Genomic DNA, 18674 nt, shown 5'->3' on the forward strand with positions numbered 1-18674 from the left:
CTGTTTCTTGTTTTTGGGTAAGTGCCACCTCCATTTAGGCAATGTGCACCAGATTCAAACTTCTCCACATACATTGGATTATTCGGTCCTAAATAGCTAGGGACACACATTTGTGTTTGGGAAAAGCTAGCAGAAATGAGAAAGTTAATCATTTCAAAATTCAAGGTATATTGAAAGTGGACAAGAAGACGGTGCAGGAAAATAGAGTCATTACAGTTGCCAGCTTGTACTTAATATAAAGTTACAGCACACTGACGCCACCTCAAGATCCTGGAGAGGTATTGCTAATGATGTCCAGGACGGATTCTGTACATCAGCTGAATAACTTATGGTCAAGAGTTGACTGGTTGCTAGGTGGCTGGGTTGGATTTGTCTTTTTTGTGAACAGAAGATACCTAGGCAATTTTTCATAGTTCCAGATATGGGAACACCACCACCTGGTGGTTCGCCTCCAAGTAACCCACCATCTTGACTCGGTAAGATGAGCTCACAGCTGCATACCCAGCCCTTCTAACTAACTCAGTGGAGACAAAACCTTTCTATTTGTTGAATAATTAACACCAAGATCTTCCTAAGTGAATGCATTAAATATACAAACTTCTGTATTTCTGAGTCTGTTGGAAAGGTTTTGGGATTTAATTATGATGGCTACTGTCAGGACAGAGAATTATTTTTATAAGTGAAGTTTTGTGAAGATGGTTGATTGCCCTAACTGGAAACCTGCTATTTCCTATAATATCAAAGCGTATTATAGAAGGTGGAATATATGTTTTTCTTGTGTATTCTAAAACCAAGATTGGTTAATATGTCTTGGGTTTTTTCAGTACCAGTATACACATTCCACCCTCTTCCTTGCTAAAGTATCAAGTGTTCTGGCCAATGCCGTGAGCACTGATGCTACATAACCATTTAATCTGTCCACCAGTGTGATACCTTCGACATAATAGGAGTTGTCCAAAGGTTGGTTTGTTGATCATGCTTCTAATCAGGATAAAGGATTCTTTCTGTTTCATCATTTCAAACTGCAAAGCTGTAATTTCCAGAGTGTCTGCTTTCCCCTAAAAGAAATGCTACTCTGTGAATTGCTTTCCCTTCATGTTATGTTCAGACACAAACCTGATACGAATAAGCGGCCAGCTTTTTGGTAGCACCTTCATATTTAAAAAGGGTTTGAGTTTGATACTGCTGCATTCTTGCAGGCTGATTCTGTTGCACTAGGTCATCCAGAACCAACAGTTTCTTGTGGAACAGTTATGCTACGAGCTATGATTTTCCAGGCCTCCTAGGAAAACCTACCTAGGATAAGGATGAGGTTTCTGTAACTGTGTTAGTTGGGGGTTTTACACAAAAAAGTGGCTAAATCGCTACAGTGCAGAATGGGCCATTCGGTCCATCAAGTCTGCATCCACTCTCTGAAAAAACATCTTCCCAGTCCCCCTACCCCACACACTTACCATGACTAATCCATCTAACTTGCACACCTTGGAACTGTGGGAAGAAACTGGAGCACGCAGGCACAAAGAACGTGCAACCTCCCACACAGTCACCTAAGGCTGGAATTGAACCCAGGTTTCTAAGCTGTGAAGCAGCAGTGCTAACCACTGTGATACCATGTTTTCCACTGTGCACACGTAGATTCAAACTAACAACAACAGGTTTATTCTAAGAGCTCTGGCCTGTAGCAGCCTTTGCAAACACACTAATGACATCACTATCAAATCATGCGGTCAGCTTTTAAAGAAACCATTTAAATATATAACAGTTTCTCTGTAGACGTTCACAGAGCCAGTGTTAGAAGTTCACATCTCTACAATTTTAGTTTTACATCTAGTATCCAGTATGTCAGAAGTGGCATTGTCAGACTGTGTATACATTCCACTCCTTGTAACTTTCACACACGTTGGCTGCCATATTTCTTGCATTATACCACTCACTGTGCTTTGAAAGCACTTCACTGCCTGTAAAATGCTGTAGGCCAACCTTAGGTTATAGAATGTGCTGTTAAAATGCAAGTTTTTTTTACTAACTTCATGTAGCAGAAAGTGATCTTGGTTGATGCTTGTAATAAAAGGTCAGGCTCAAACTAGGGTCAGACAGTGTCTCAGTAAATAGGGCTAGTGACTATATTTCCCTTCGTCATTTGGAAGGCCAACAGTAGAAGGCTGAGATATTCAGCCCAAACATTAATCACTTAGGCTCATGCTGAGAGAAATACATTGGACTCCAGTCAACTGTTGTCAAGTGCTGCTGATCAGTCTCTGCAGGAGTCGATGCTTTTCATTATGGTTGTATCGAGGTAATTGGGTCATATTTTGTGAATTATTGTGGCAAATCTGCTGTACGCAGCGGCTAAAGCATTGGGCATTTATTACCTCTGATGTAGTGCTTTGCTTTTCTTGAAGCCCGTCACACCATCTCTAATGTCTCTAGCTTTTTTTTAAAATTTAAACCGGATACAGGAAGTGGTCATAGGGAGGTCAAGGAAGTAGTTTTTTTTTCCTCTGGACCCCCATAAATTGGAAAGGTGAAGAAACCCGATACTCTACACGTGTAGAGTATCCCATCCTACCGCCTCCTCTAACCTAAAAAAAAGAGAGTGACTTGGAGTGAGAGCAGGTCAGTTTAAGTTTATTTTTGTTTCTTGGTGAGGAAAGTAATAGGGATGGCAGTGCAGGCAGTGCGATGTTCCTTCTGTGGGATGTTTGAGGTGAGGGACACTGGTAGTGTCCCAGCTGATTACTCCTGCAGGAGGTGCATCCATTTGCAGCTCCTTGAGGACCGTGTTAGGGACCTGGAGCTGGAACTGGAGGAACTAAGAATTATTCGGGAAGCAGAGGCAGCTATCGACAAAAGTTACAGGGAGATAGTTACTCCTAAAAGTGATGCATGGATGACTGCTAGAAGGGGTAAGAAGCAGTCAGAGCAGCGATCCCCCGAGGCTGTTCCTCTCCAAAATAAGTACTCTGTTTTGGATGTTGTTGGGGAGGAAGACTCAACTGGGGTAAGCCATGGAGTACCCGATAGAGCCTGTCCCTGATGCTCAGGTGGGAAGGGGGAAGAAAAGAACAGGATTAGTGATTGGGGATTCCATAGTCAAGGGGATAGATAGGAGAGTTTGTGGGAAAGAGCGAGAATTGCGGTTGGTATGTTGCCTCCCAGGTGCCAGGGTCCATGATATCTCTGAGCAAGTGTTTGAGATCCTTAAGGGGGAGGGGAACCAGCCCCAAGTTGTGGTTCATGTAGGCACCCATGACATAGGTAGGAAAAGGGACAGGGATATAAAACAGAAATTCAGAGAGTTAGGGTGGAAGCTTAGGGCTAAAACAAACAGTGGTTATCTCTGGTTTGTTACTTGTCCCGCGGGATAGCATGGAGAAGAATAGAGAGAGAGAACATTTGAACTCGTGGCTAAGGGGATGGTGCAGGAGGGAAGGGTTCAGATACTTGGACAATTGGGGCTCATTCTGGGATAGGTGGGACCTCTACAAGAGGGATGGTCTGCACCTGAACCAGAGGGGAACTAATATCTTGGGGGGAAAATTTGCCAATGGTATTCAGGGGGGTTTAAACTGATTCTGAGGGGGGGTGGTGGGAACCTGAACTGTAGCTCCAATGTACAGGAGGATGAGAATAGGGACGTCATGGATAAGGTTTCTAGGTCACAGCAGTGTATTGGCAGGCGGGAGGGTGGTTTGAAGTGCATATACTTTAATGCAAGGAGCATACGCAATAAGGTGGACAAACTTGCAGCCTGGATTGATGCCTGGGACTTCAATGTTGTGGCCATTACAGAGACATGGATAGAGCAGGGACAGGAATGGTTGTTGTAGGTTCTGGGGTTCAGATGTTTCAGTCAGAGCAGAGAAGATGGTAGAAGAGGGGGAGGCGTGGCATTGTTAGTCAAGGACAGTATTACGGTGGCAGAAAGGACGTTTGATGTGGACCTGTCTATTGAGGTAGCATGGGCTGAGATTAGAAACAGGAAAGGAGAGATCATACTGTTGGGAGTTTTTTATAGGCCTCCCAAGAAGTTCCAGAGATGTAGAGGAAAGGATTGCAAAGATGATCCTGGATAGGTGCGAAAGTAACAGGGTAGTTGTTATGGGGGACTTTAACTTTACAAATATCGATTGGAAAAGCGATAGTTCAAGCATGTTAGAGGAGTCAGTTTTTGTCCAATGTGTGCAGGAAGGTTTCATGACACAATATGTAGATAGGCCAACAAGAGGTGAGGCTACATTGGATTTGGTACTGGGTAATGAACCAGACCAGGTGTTAGACTTGAAGGTAGGTGAGCACTTTGGTGATAGTGACCACAATTCGGTTACATTTACCTTAGTGATGGAAAGGGATAGGCATATACCGAAGGGCAGAAGTTATAGTTGGGGGAAAGGTAATTATGAGGCTATTAGGTGAGATTTAGGATACATAGGGTGGAGTAGGAAATTGCAGGGGCTGGGAACATCTGAAATGTGGAGCTTATTCAAAGAGTAGCTACTGCAAGTCCTTGATAAATATGTACCTGTTAGGCAGGGAAGAAGTGGTCGAACGAGGGAACCGTGCTGTACTAAGGAAGTTGAATCTCTGGTGAAGAGGAAAGAGGCTTATGTAAGGATGAGACGTGAAGGCTCAGTTAGGGCACTGGAGAGTTATAAATTAGCCAGGAAGGAGCAAAAGAGAGAGTTAAGAAGAGCTAGAAGAGGACATGAGAAGACTTTGGCGGATAGGATCAAGGAAAATCTTAAAGCTTTCTCCAGGTATGTCAAGAATAAAAGATTGGTTAGGGCAAGATTAGGGCCAGTCAGAGACAGCAGTGGGAAGTTGTGCGTGGAGCCTGAAGAGATAGGAGAGGCACTGAATGAGTATTTTTTGACAGTATTCACACAGGAAAAAGTCAGTGTAGTCAAGGAGAATACTGCGATACCAGGTAGTAGACTAGATGGGATTGAGGTACATAAGGAGGAGGTGTTGGCAATTCTTGAGACTGTGAAAATAGATAAGTCCCCTGGGCTGGATGGGATTTACCCTAGGATTCTCTGGGAGGCTAGGGAGGAGATTGGAGAGCCTTTGGCTTTGATCTTCATGTCATCATTGGCTTCAGGTATAGTGCCGGAAGACTGGAGGATAGCAAATATTGTCCAAGAAGCGGAGTAGAGACCATCCTGGGAATTATAGACCGGTGAGCCTCACTTCTGTTGTGGGCAAAGTTTTGGAAAGAATTATAAAGGATAGGATTTATAATCATCTAGAGGGAAATAAATTGATTAGGGATAGTCAACACGGTTTTATGAAGGGTAGGTCATGCCTCACAAACCTCATTGAGTTTTTTGAAAAGGTGACCAAAGAGGTGGATAAGGGTAAGGCAGTTGACGTGGTGTATATGGATTTTAGCAAGGTGTTTGATAAGGTACCCCATGGTAGGCTATCGCAGAAAACACAGATGCGTGGGATTGAGGGTGATTTAGCAGTTTGGATCAGGAATTGGCTAGCTGATAGAAGACAGAGGGTGGTGGTTGATGGGAAATATTCAACCTGGAGTTCAGTTACAAGTGGTGTACCTCAAGGATCTGTTTTGGGGCCACTGCTGTTTGTCATTTTTATAAATGACCTAGATGAGGGTGTAGAAGGATGGATTAGTAAATTTGCTGACGACACCAAAGTCGGAGGAGTTGTAGACAGTGAGGATGGATGTTACAGTTTGCAGAGGGACATAAATAAGCTGCAGAGCTGGGCTGAGAGGTGGCAGATGGAGTTTAATACGGAAAAATGTGAGGTGATTCACTTTGGTAAGAGTAACAGGAGTACAGAATATAGGCTAATGGAAGGACTCGTAGTAGTGTTGATGAACAGAGAGATCACGGGGTACATGTGCATTGATCCCTGGAAGTTGGCACCCAGGTTGATAAGGTTGTTAAGAAGGTGTTTGGTGTGTTAGCTTTTATTGGTAGAGGGATTGAATTTCGGAACCGTGAGGTCATGTTACAATTGTACAAAACTCTGGTGCGGCCGCACTTGGAGTATTGTGTACAGTTCTGGTCGCCGCATTATAAGAAAGATGTGGAGGCATTGGAAAGGGTGCAGAGGAGGTTTACCAGGATGTTGCCTGGTATGGTGGGAAGGTCTTATGAGGAAAGACTGAGGGACTTGAGGTTATTTTCATCAGAGAGAAGATTACGAGGTGACCTGATTGAGGCGTACAAGATGATCAAAGGAATGGATAGGGTGGACAGTGAGAGCCTTTTACCTCGGATGGTGATGGCTAACACAAGGGGACATAGCTTTAAATTGAGGGGTGGTAATTATAGGACGGATGTCAGAGGTAGGTTCTTTACTCAGAGGGTAGTAAGGTCGTGGAATGCCCTGCCTGCAGCAGTTGTGGACTTGCCAACTTTAAGGGCGTTCAAATGGTCTGTGGATAGGCATACGGATAACATTGGAATAGTTTAGGTTAGAGGGTCATTAGATTGGTTCCACTGGTCGGCGCAACATCGAGGGCCGAAGGGCCTGTACTGCGCTGTTATGTTCTGTGAATCTGTACTCTGCTTTTGAGCATTATTAACCTGTGTTGGTAAGTTGCAGAGTCCCACTAAAATAGTGTTTCTGGTATTTTTCTGACACAGGTGGTGAGAGGAGAGGGAGTTGTGGCACATGAAGCTGGTGTTGCCCAAAATGACATCCTAAGTGAATATTTCTCATCAGTATTTATTGTTGAGAAAAGCATGGATGTTAGGGAACTTGGGGAAATAAGAAGTGATGCCTTGAGGAGTGTACATAGTACAGAGAAAGTGGTGCTGGAAATCTTAAAACGCATCAAGGTAGATAAATCCCCGGGATCTGATGAAGTGTATCCCATAACATTGTTAGAGGCTAGGGAGGAAATTGCGGGTCCCCTAGCAGAGATATTTGAATCATCAGTAGTCACAGGTAAGGTGCCTGAAGATTGGAGAGTGGTAAATGTTGTGCCTTTGTTTAAAAGGGGCTGAAGGGAAAAACCTTGGAACTACAGGCCAGTGAGCCTCACATCTGTGGTGGATAAGTTGTTGGAAGATATTTTGAGAGACAGGATCTACAGGCATTTAGAGACGCAAGGACCGATTAGGGACAGTCAGCATGGCTTTGAGTGGAAAATCATCTCTCACAAATTTGATTGAGTTTTTTGAAGGGGTAACCAAGAATGTAGATGAAGGCAGTGCAGTTGATGTTGTCTACATGGACTTTAGCAAGGCCTTTGACAAGGTACTGCATGGTAAGGTTGATGCATAAGGTTAAATCTCACAGAATCCAGGGTAAGGTAGCTAAATGGATACAAAATTGGCTTGATGACAGAAGCCAGAGGGTGGTTTTAGAGGGTTGTTTTTCAAACTGGAGACCTGTGACCAGCGCTGTGCCTCGGCTTGGTGCTAGGACTACTGTTATTTGCCATTTATGATCGTGATTTGGATGAGAATCTAGAAGGCATGGTTAATAAGTTCATAGATGACACCAAGATTGGTGGCCTAGTGGACAGTGAAGAAGGTTATCTGTGATTGCAACGAGATCTTGATCAATTGGGCCAGTGGGCTGACGAATGGCAGATGGAGTTTAATTTAGATAAATGCGAGGTGATGCATTTTGGTAGGTTGAATCCGGGGCAGGATTTACTCAGTTAATGGTAGGGCGTTGGGGAGAGTTACAGAACAAAGAGATCTCAGGGCACAGGATCATAGTTGCTTGAAAGTGGAGTCTCAGGTGGACAGTGTGGTGAAGAAGACATTCAGTATGCTTGGTTCCATTGGTCAGAACATTGAATACAGGAGTTGGGACGTCTTGTTGAAGTTGTACAAGACATTGGTAAGGCCACATTTGGAATACAATTCTGTACAGTTCTGGTCACCCTATTATAGAAAGGATATTATTAAACTAGAAAGAGTGCAGAAAAGATTACTAGGATGCTTCTGGGACTTGATGGTTTGAGGTGTAAGGAGAGACTGGATAGACTGGGACTGTTTTCCCTGGAGTGTAGGAGGCTGAGGGGTGATCTTATGGAGGTCTATAAATAATGAGAGGCGTAGATCAGTTAGGTAGTCAATATCTTTTCCCAAAGATAGGGGAATCTAAAACTAGAGGGCATAGGTTTAAGATGAGAGGGAAGAGATACAAACGTAATAAGAGGGACAATTTTTTTCACACAGAGGGTGATGAGCGTCTGGAATAACCTGCCAGAGGAGTAGTAGAGGTGGGTACAATTTTGTCTTTTAACGCGTATTTAGACAGATGGATAAGAGGGGTATAGAGGGATATGGGCCAAATGCAGGCAATTGGGACTAGCTTAGGAGTTTAAATAAAAAAAAGATGGCATGGACAAGTTGGGCCGAAGGACCTGGGGTTTCCATGCTGTAAACCTCTATGATTCTATCTCTCCAAGGTTTTTTGTGTGCCATCCACATGTTAAGCAAAATACATAAAAGAAAGCGGATCTACCAACTGAACAGTCGTGCTCGTCATTCTTGAGAGTGTGTGCTTTGCTTTTTGATTGTCCTGACCTACTTAAAACCTTTTGATGGTGTGACTCACTCTGAACCCTTTGATTCCCTTCTACAGGCCCTGTCTGCTATAGACCCGGAGCTTCCTGGTTTGCTGAATTCACTACATCTCTACAACCTAAAGAACACTGAAATTGCTCTTTTAACAGATTTGAAAAAACCCTCCAGGGCAAAGGAGAACACCCATAGCCAGGTAATAACACCACACCTACTGGGAAGAAACTGAGACTTCAGTTACCTAAGGGGAGGTGATGGCCTAGTGGTATTATTGCTAGACAATTAATCCAGAAACTCAGCTAATGTTGGGTGTGATGGGTTCAAATCCCATCACAGCAAATGGTAGAATTTGAATTCAATAAAAATATCTGGAATTAAGAAGCTACTGATGACCATGAAACCATTGTCAATTGTTGTAAAAACCCATCTAATTCACTAATGCCCTTTAGGGAAGGAAATCTGCTGTCCTTATCTGGTCTGGCCTACACATGACTCTTGAGCTACAGCAATGTGTTTGACTCTTAACTGCCCTCAGAAATAGCCTAGCAAGCCACCCAGTTTCGAAGGCAACATGGGATGGTCTATAAATGCTGGCCCAGCCAGTGATGCCCATGTCCCACAGATTAATCATCTGATTAATCACCAATTAAATATAATGCTGTGTTTATAGAGGAAGATGGATCCTAATAATTGCAATTTCAGAACCACTCCAATTAAGCTCATTGTCGTAAGTGGTGCATTAAGATGGTATTAGCTTCAATTTTTCCAATTTCATGTTTTTCAATGTGATGAAATTTGTCGTTACATCATCTGCCTTATGTAAACACGTGAATAATCAGGCAATTTACTTGCACTGCCAACAAAATACTGAGACTTGCTGCAGAAGTGAAGTGGTATATTTTTTAGGAGTTTACTATTTGTTATATTTATTGCATCCTATTTCTGAATGCATTTCACAAAGAACCTGATTAAATTGCCTCACAAGTACGAATTAGTTGTGGTTCATCTTCCTGCAGAAGTTCTGTATATATAATCATTATTTCTGTTCTGTACCTGTCATGTGGTAATACATTTCTACTTTGAACTTTAGAGACAATCTTTTACCTCTTACCACCTCCCCATATGCAAAGGCCCCATTCACCGCTCTCTCTATAAGGAATACGCTATCCCCTCAGAGTTGAGGCTAGGATAAGCTCACAGAGTTATGCTCTTTATGATAAGAATGCACACTGACCCTGGATTGATGACATTTAGCTTATAACTGTATTGGAAATTGGAAGATTCTGCTCCTTTCCAAACTTTATTCAAATGCTTTGAATTTATTATTTGATGTTCAACAGCAACATGGCCGCCCATATGCTTTGCACACCTTGAGTGTTGCCTTCGAAACTGGGTGGCTTGCTAGGCTGTTTCGGAGGGCAGTTGAGAGTCAAACACATTGCTGTAGCTCAAGAGTCATGTGTAGGCCAGACCAGATAAGGACAGCAGGTTTCCTTCCCTAAAGGGCGTTAGTGAATTAGATGGGTTTTTACAACAATTGACAATGGTTTCGTGGTCATCAGTAGATTCTTGAAGGATTCAGCCTTCCTGATCTTTATATATAAAGAAGTGGTTCAGCCGGTAGCACCTTCACCCTGAGTGGGAAGGTTTTGGATTCAAGTCCTGCTGCAGAAACCTGAGCACAAAAATCTAGGCTGACCCTCCAATGCAGCGCTGAGGGAATGCTGCACTGTCTGAAGTCCTCTCCTTTGGATGAAATGCGAACTTGAGGCCTCGTCTGCCCTGTAAGGTGGAAATAAAAGATTCCATGATGCTAATTTGAAGAAGAATGGGGTTTCCCTGTGTCCCAGCCAATATTTGTCCCTCAGCCAATATCAAGAACATAGATAATCAGCCATAATCACATTACTGTTTGTAGAAGCTCGCTGTGTGCCTATTACCATGCCACCATGCCATTGGGATAATTCAGTGAGATTACCCCAACGTCACCATCTTTTGTTAGAGAAAATGGCTAAATTCCTGGCGAGTCTTTGCGCAGCGCATTGACTGAATGTGGAAATCCTGTCATCAGATCCCCTGGTCAGGCTTGCTCCCTGGAATGTGAACCAGATCCTGGATGTGAAAAGGGCTTCTATTAGCCTTGCATTCTTGCTTAGTATTCCTTTTCTTTGGACTACTTTGATGTTTGTGTGTTATACTTCTGAGCTTTGTCATTGTACATAGGCTGGCTGCTGTTCATTTTTTCAGATTTCGAGCTAAGATTTCTGAATTAGCCTTTCAGACTTAGGAACTGATCTGCAGTTTGGCTGGCTACCTACTGGAGATTTGTAAAATATGCTGGCAGAACACAGAGGTTAACACTTTAGGTTAATTGCCATGGCACCAAGAACTAACCACAGCATTTGATGAAAGCCCACTTCCAAGGATCCAACAGTAAATACAGAAGCATTTGTTTTGACTTCCTCCTGATGTAACCAGGGCCCAGGTAGTGGGGCTGGGGGAAGAGGGAAGGCTTCAAACCAAGCAAGGGAGAAATGTCTTGACTAAAATGCTTTCCAGCAGACTTTAGTTTCCATTTTAAATCACGGTTCCCTAGCTTCAGCATCACCCTGTTTCTGGGTTTCCAAAAGTAAGTACACTGTTCTGGTGACAACATTGGGATAATTGGCTCTAGTCTTACTTGTTTTCCTCTAGGAGGTCAGGAGTCCAGCCTACTTACTTAAATTCTCATGGGGAAGAGCAAGGTTCGCTAGAAGCTATTAGTGAAATAAGTGATGATGTTTGTAATTGAAGTCACCCCCTGCCAAATCAAATAAAATTTTTGCATGATCACTTTCGTTGCATTTGGAAATCTGCCCATTCTTTTAGTTTTTCAGTTCCTCCTTAGCACTAACACCTGGTACTATACAAATCTGTAGCTGTTGAGTGATGCAAACTGACAACCATATCCGAGTTGTAGATTGTAGCATTAGGCCCTTGTGCTTCTGTCTAGAATTTTTGATTCCCACTTCTTCTCCACTTTCCTCCATCCTCCCTCAGCAAGTCTTCACCTTTAGTGAACCATTCATTGGTTGTCATTTAGCTCTACACTAGCTAATCTTGCATATATCTTAACTCTATCATACGGTTACTACATGCTGTTCAGTGCCTTAAACGTTTACCTAATAACTGATACACTTGTTTTGTTGCCATTGTGTTAAACATTGTCATGTTTCAGTTAGGTCATTTCTGATTTTTATAATTTTGTTTTACAACTTCTTTGAGCCTCTGTCCTTTCTCAAAATCTTCCATGATTCCACTTGTAATCTTCTTAGATTTTCATTTCTGGATGGTAGTGTTTAATGACTGATGGAAGAGGCTTGCTTCTGTCAATTCTACTATTTTCACTGTAGCATCATGCATCGGTGATGATGACTGCCAGATGCTGTTTCGCTTGATGAAGTGCACTTTCTCAATTGGGTTACACTCCTTACTGCTGTTACTCTGACCATGCTTTCCAAGCCTCTGTTGTGTACACATTATGAAGACCCATCACCCAACCATTCAGTCCCTCAGTTCAGAATGTTACAATCTCCATTGAAACCAATAACTTTTTTTAAAGAGACTTTTTCCAGGTAGCAGCTAAAATATGTTAAGATTTCAAGCTTTAAAACTTTTAACAAATGACTAAAAATGCATTTAACTAAACATTATTTTATTTTCTCAAACAACTTGTGCCTTAAACTACTGAACAAACTATTTAACATCTCACACAGCTGAAAATCTCCCAGTGTAAGTTACACTGACCTTTAAGTGGGCCCTTTTACCCTCCTGGAATCAACTTCAAATTATTCTCAGCACTCAGTGGCTCACTTCCCTAACCAGATAACTTCAGATCTCATGTTGGAGTTGTACAGAACTTTGGCGAGGTCACAGCTAGAGTACTGTGTGTAGTTCTGGCCATCACATTATTGGAAGGATGTGATGAACACTGGAAGGGCTGCAGATGAGATTCGCCAGGATGCTGCCTGGGGTGGAACTTCTAAGTTAGGAAGAGTGGTTGCATAGTCTTGAGTTGATTTCTTTGGGCAGAGAGAACTGAGGGGCGACTTGATCAAGGTGTGCAAGATTATGAGAGACAGGGACAGAGTGGATAAGGAGCAGCTGTTCCCTTTAGTTGAAGGGTAAGTCATGAGGGGACATAGGTTCAAAATGAGGGGCAGGAGGTTTAGGGGGATGTGAGAGAAATCTTTTTTACCCAGAGGGTGGTGGTGGTCTGGAGAGTCCTGACAGGGAGGGTGATGGAGGCAGGTTACTTGCATCCTTTAAAAAGTACTTAGATGAGCACTTGGCATGTCATAACATTCAGGACTGTGGGCCAACTGCTGTCAGATGGGATTAGGTGGGAGTTCAGGTGTTTCTAATGTGATGATGTGGCACAGTAGGTTAGCACTGCTGCCTCACTGTGGCAGGGACCTGGGTTCAATTCCTGGCTTGGGTCATTTTCTTCTGCACATTCTCCCTGTATCTGTGTGGGTTTCCTCTGGGTGCTCTGGTTTCCTCCCACAGTCCAAAAATGTACAGGTTAGGTGGCTTGACAAATTCTCCCCCAGTATACCCAAACAGGCACCAGAGTGTGGCGACTAGGGGATTTTCACAGTAACTTCATTGCAATGTTAATGTAAGCCCATTTGTGACACTAATAAATAAATTTTAAAAAACCTAAAAGCATCAGTTTCAAAAACAGCAGGTTCTTTGCCTGTACAATTTCAAAACACAACTCAAGGATTAACCTTTTATTTCACAGAATACTGTGGTGGGGTTTAAAGTAGCGTGTTTTTATGGAAAGAGTTTATCTCTTTCATAGCCCACCTCTAACATTTGCTGATGGAGTACATTTGTTCATCCAAATCTTAAATTTAATGGTTTGATATCATTATTTTTGAAGTAAATGTCTTAATAGGAACGCCAACAGCTGTAACAGTTTTAACAGAAGAGGAGTTAGTATAAAACCATAGAATCCCTACAGTGCAGAAGGAGATCATTCGGTCCATCAAGTCTGCACTGACTCTCTGAAAGAGCATCCCAGCTAGATTCTCTCCAGCATGATGTTTGTCATGGCTAAACCCCTTAACCTGCACATCTTTGGAGTGTGGAAGGAAACCAGCGCACCTGGAGAAAACCCATGCAGACACGGGGAGAACATGCAAACTTCACACAGACTATCACTCCAAGGCTGGAATCGAACCCGGGTCCCTGGCGCTGAGGCAGCAGCACTTGCCACTGTCCGCCTCTGGAAATTGCAGCTTCCTTTGTATACTTCCCCACATGGAATAACACACATTGTGAGATTTTGCTAATGGTTCAGGAATCAAACAGAAAAGGGGAGTTTGCTGCAAACCAGTTCCTCCCCCATCTTTTCGACAGTGCTGTTACTTTGTGACATGCTCTCAATTTGGACATTTGGCACTTCAAGATGAAAAATTGAGATAGGAATTTCTGGCCCTGTGATGTAATCTGTTGGATCTTTAGCTTTTATGATCAGCCTGATATTTGGCAAAATAATAAACTCTGCAGTGACTGGGAGCCCATCTGCTACTGCAACCATCCACTTTGACCTGTGAACTGAGTCAAGGGATGTTGAATTTCTGTCTCGAGCATCTTTAAGGAAAGTTGCTGTTGAAATTATTTTTTACAGTTTAGCATTTAAAAGTTTAGGAACCTGTGTTGCATATTCGTCCCATTTAACTTAACCAGCTGAAAATTCTTGTTTCATTACGTTTGTATTTGTGATTTTGAATTGTTTACAAAACCTTTTATAGGGGAATGAAAAAGAAAGGTCAGAAGGTTACGAGATCATGGCCTTGAATCACTGTAAAGGGATCCCTTCCTTGTGGCTTTTCCTGGTGGGAATGACACTAAGGCAGGCCTTAATTTCAGCAATGTGGCCAGTAAACCTTTCCAAGGACATTGACGCTCATTGTAAACTTTCTCTCAAGAATTTTTAGGGATTCCAAAACAAGTATCATACTCAGTGGGCGAGAAAGCAGCACCTGGGCCCTCTGCAGTCCTGTGGAGTAATTGCTTGGACTGCCATTCCAAGTTACAATGCAGATTGTACTGGCTCAGAGAAAAATCTACTTGAGGCCACAAGGGATGGATAATAAATGTGGCCTTACTAGTGCCAGTGTTGAGGTCATTACAGTGCCATGTTTGCTAAAATCAGAGTAATAAATATTTTCGAATCTAACTAAGTGGTGTGGCTTGGAGAGACTGCTCAAAGATAAAAAACAATCAACTATGGAGTACAGGGGACACCATAGCTTCACAGCATCAGGCAGCCAGCTTCTTAAATAGGGTGATTGTGTGGAGTTTGCACAATTTCGCTGTGTCTGCATGTGTTTCCTCTGGGGGTTCCAGTTTCCTCCTACAGTCCAAAGGTATACTGGTCAGGTGGATTAGCCGTGCTAAATGTTTGGGATTACAGAGTAGACGGCGATGAGCCTTGGTAAGATGCTCTGTTGGAGAGTCATTGCAGACTCAATGGGCCACATGATGAACTCCTGCACTGTTGGGATTCTATAATATTGTTAGCTTATTTAGGCACATGTTTTAGGAGCGGTTTTAATGCTGTTGCAATGTTATTAAGATCAGGATTGCATAAAAAATACAATCCTTTATTTCTTTTATCTTGATAGTCTTCCTTATTTGTCTTAGTTTCAAAAAAGTCATTTTGTTTGTACCTGTTTGCAGTGTTCCTTGTCTGCAGTGGTCTGTGTGATGAGACACCCACCAGCGTCCCTCCAATACAGTGACAGCTCTGTATTCTCCATGCTTAGCAAATATACAAGAGCAATTCAGTTTACCCTGGATGGCCAATCAGCACCAAATCATCAAACTGACACACACCACACGGAGGAGGATGACACTAATCAGTCTGTATCATCCATCGAGGATGACTTTGTGACTGCTTTTGAACACTTGGAAGAAGAAGAAGCAGTAACTGCACATGAGGCCACGGGTAAATATGTGCTCCATCATTAACTTAATTGAAAAAGATAATTAAACACCCATTTGAGTGGTTGAGCTGTCTCATTCTTGCTGAATTCTCAGACAGTGGACCAGTTCACCTATGTATTAATATCACAGTATCTGATGTTAAATGTAATGTGCTGGTCATGGTGCCACATCAGAAACCCAGAGTGTTCAACAAGCAGCAGTGGGAATGTGAAAAATGGAAAACACTCTTTGTCTTTCATGTGCTCTTTTGTGCTATCTTTCACATGGTCTCACTTTTGCACTCTTTTTGCGTTCCCGCTCTCGCTTGTGGACACCCCCCCCAACCTCTGGCGACCCCCCTCCCTCTGCCTCTGGTGGCCCCCCCCTTCGTCTCTGGCGACTCCATCTCTTGCCCCCACCTGTGCTGACCCCTCCGTCTCTGGCGAACCCCTTCCACCTCCCTTTTGCGCTCGCTCGCTCTTGAACCTCCCCCTTTTTGCACTCACTCACTCTGACCCCTTCCCCTTTTTGTGCTCGCTTGCTCACTCCCGACACCCCCCCACCCCCCGCACTCACTTTCCCCCAACATCCTCTCGCGCTTGCACCCGTGGTTGCTTGCTCGCTCCCAACCCTCTCCTTTTGTGCTCACTGGCTCTCACTCCTGATTCCTCCCTTTTGCATTCACCCATGCTTGCATGCTCCCGAACCCCCTCCTTTACACTTGCTCGCTCTCTTTTGCGCTCCCGCTCGCTCGCTCTCTTTTGCGCTCCCACTCGCTCGCTCTCTTTTGCGCTCCCGCTCGCTCGCTCGCTCTCTTTTGCGCTCCCGCTCGCTCGCTCGCTCTCTTTTGCGCTCCCGCTCGCTCGCTCGCTCTCTTTTGCGCTCCCGCTCGCTCGCTCTCTTTTGCGCTCCCGCTCGCTCTCTTTTGCGCTCCCGCTCGCTCGCTCTCTTTTGCGCTCCCGCTCGCTCGCTCTCTTTTGCGCTCCCGCTCGCTCGCTCTCTTTTGCGCTCCCGCTCGCTCGCTCTCTTTTGCGCTCCCGCTCGCTCGCTCTCTTTTGCGCTCCCGCTCGCTCTCTTTTGCGCTCCCGCTCGCTCTCTTTTGCGCTCCCGCTCGCTCTCTTTTGCGCTCCCGCTCGCTCTCTTTTGCGCTCCCGCTCGCTCTCTTTTGCGCTCCCGCTCGCTCTCTTTTGCGCTCCCGCTCGCTCTCTTTTGCGCTCCCGCTCGCTCTCTTTTGCGCTCCCGCTCGCTCTCTTTTGCGCTCCCGCTCGCTCTCTTTTGCGCTCCCGCTCGCTCTCTTTTGCGCTCCCGCTCGCTCTCTTTTGCGCTCCCGCTCGCTCTCTTTTGCGCTCCCGCTCGCTCTCTTTTGCGCTCCCGCTCGCTCTCTTTTGCGCTCCCGCTCGCTCTCTTTTGCGCTCCCGCTCGCTCTCTTTTGCGCTCCCGCTCGCTCTCTTTTGCGCTCCCGCTCGCTCTCTTTTGCGCTCCCGCTCGCTCTCTTTTGCGCTCCCGCTCGCTCTCTTTTGCGCTCCCGCTCGCTCTCTTTTGCGCTCCCGCTCGCTCTCTTTTGCGCTCCCGCTCGCTCGCTCTCTTTTGCGCTCTCGCTCGCTCTCTTTTGCGCTCTCGCTCGCTCTCTTTTGCGCTCCCGCTCGCTCGCTCTCTTCTGCGCTCCCGCTCGCTCGCTCTCTTTTGCGCTCCCGCTCGCTCTCTTTTGCGCTCTCGCTCGCTCGCTCTCTTTTGCGCTCCCGCTCGCTCGCTCTCTTCTGCGCTCCCGCTCGCTCGCTCTCTTTTGCGCTCCCGCTCGCTCGCTCTCTTCTGCGCTCCCGCTCGCTCGCTCTCTTCTGCGCTCCGGCTCGCTTGCTCTCTTCTGCGCTCCGGCTCGCTCGCTCTCTTCTGCGCTCCGGCTCGCTCGCTCTCTTCTGCGCTCCCGCTCGCTCGCTCTCTTTTGCGCTCCGGCTCGCTCGCTCTCTTCTGCGCTCCCGCTCGCTCGCTCTCTTCTGCGCTCCGGCTCGCTCGCTCTCTTCTGCGCTCCGGCTCGCTCGCTCTCTTCTGCGCTCCGGCTCGCTCGCTCTCTTCTGCGCTCCGGCTCGCTCGCTCTCTTCTGCGCTCCGGCTCGCTCGCTCTCTTCTGCGCTCCCGCTCGCTCGCTCTCTTCTGCGCTCCCGCTCGCTCGCTCTCTTCTGCGCTCTCATTTGAATGTTATCACCGTTCATGCAGGTGGCGTTTTCCCCATCCCACTGCAGTGAATGGAGATTCTGCTGCCTGCCTTATTCTCTGACCTCACTGCAGCGGGAACATGGTGTGAACGGCAGGTAAGATTGCACCCCCTCTCTTTTGCATGCTCCCTGTTTTTGTGGGCCATCCCCCATTGGCAAACCCTATTGCTAACACCCTACCACCCCGCTGGTACCTGCTCACTCTCCACTCCTCTCGCTGGCTTCCGCTCATCCCCCACCCCTGCTGGCATCCATTCACCTTCTCCTCGCTGGCGCCCTCTTGTCCCTCGCTGATGCCTGCTCTCCTCCTTTTGCAGTGCAATTTGTTTTCAGTTTGTAAATTATCAAATGTTAATTTTTTTCTGCCAATTCAGCATTAATTTTTATCATCAAGATATTTTAAACTTTATGTTCGGTTGAATTGTGTTATAAAGTTTATCAATTTTATGCTATCTCATGCCATGCAATTTACGAAGTAAGCAGCATAGAAGGTCTCTTCAGCTCTATGCCAAAGTAATCTAAGTAATCCCAAGTTCCCTGCTTTCACCTAATATATTTCCCCTTCAACTATTTATCCAATTCTCTTCTGAGTGTTGAATCTACTTCCACCACCCTTTTCAGGTGGTTTATTCCAGATGATAGCAATAACATACTTCGTAAAGAAACTGTTTGTTTAGGTCACTACTGGCCCTCCTGTCTTCTCCACAATGATGGCAATTCAGTGTTTCTCAGTCAGTTTATATGATCTATTGAAATTATTTGTTCTAGTTTTGGATCGGCAGAAGATTGGAATTTGAACTTAAAAGCAATTAACTCTTTTTAAGAAAATGTGTTTTGAGCTTCAACAGTGCAGCCCGTTAAAGTATTGCTAATGAGACTGACTTACGACAGATGATGCTCGTATCTTCAGAGAAGATTAGCTCTAACTGTGCCAGTACAGTCCTGATGTGGGTATAGTGATGTGTTGG

At 44.9% G+C, this 18674-nt stretch overlaps 1 protein-coding gene across 1 annotated transcript in view; it reads left to right on the forward strand.

The window, feature by feature from the left end:
* Positions 1-18674, forward strand: part of akap11 (A kinase (PRKA) anchor protein 11) — a 64653-nt gene that overhangs the window by 10919 nt on the left and 35060 nt on the right. The window contains 2 exon segments of the mRNA XM_080204141.1: positions 8581-8715; positions 15252-15519. Of these exon segments, the coding sequence (XP_080060267.1) occupies positions 8581-8715; positions 15252-15519 (403 nt within the window).

The sequence above is a fragment of the Carcharhinus amblyrhynchos genome, chromosome 15, assembly GCF_965287045.1.
Source record: "Carcharhinus amblyrhynchos chromosome 15, sCarAmb.v2.hapA, whole genome shotgun sequence".
Classification (NCBI taxonomy): domain Eukaryota; kingdom Metazoa; phylum Chordata; class Chondrichthyes; order Carcharhiniformes; family Carcharhinidae; genus Carcharhinus; species Carcharhinus amblyrhynchos.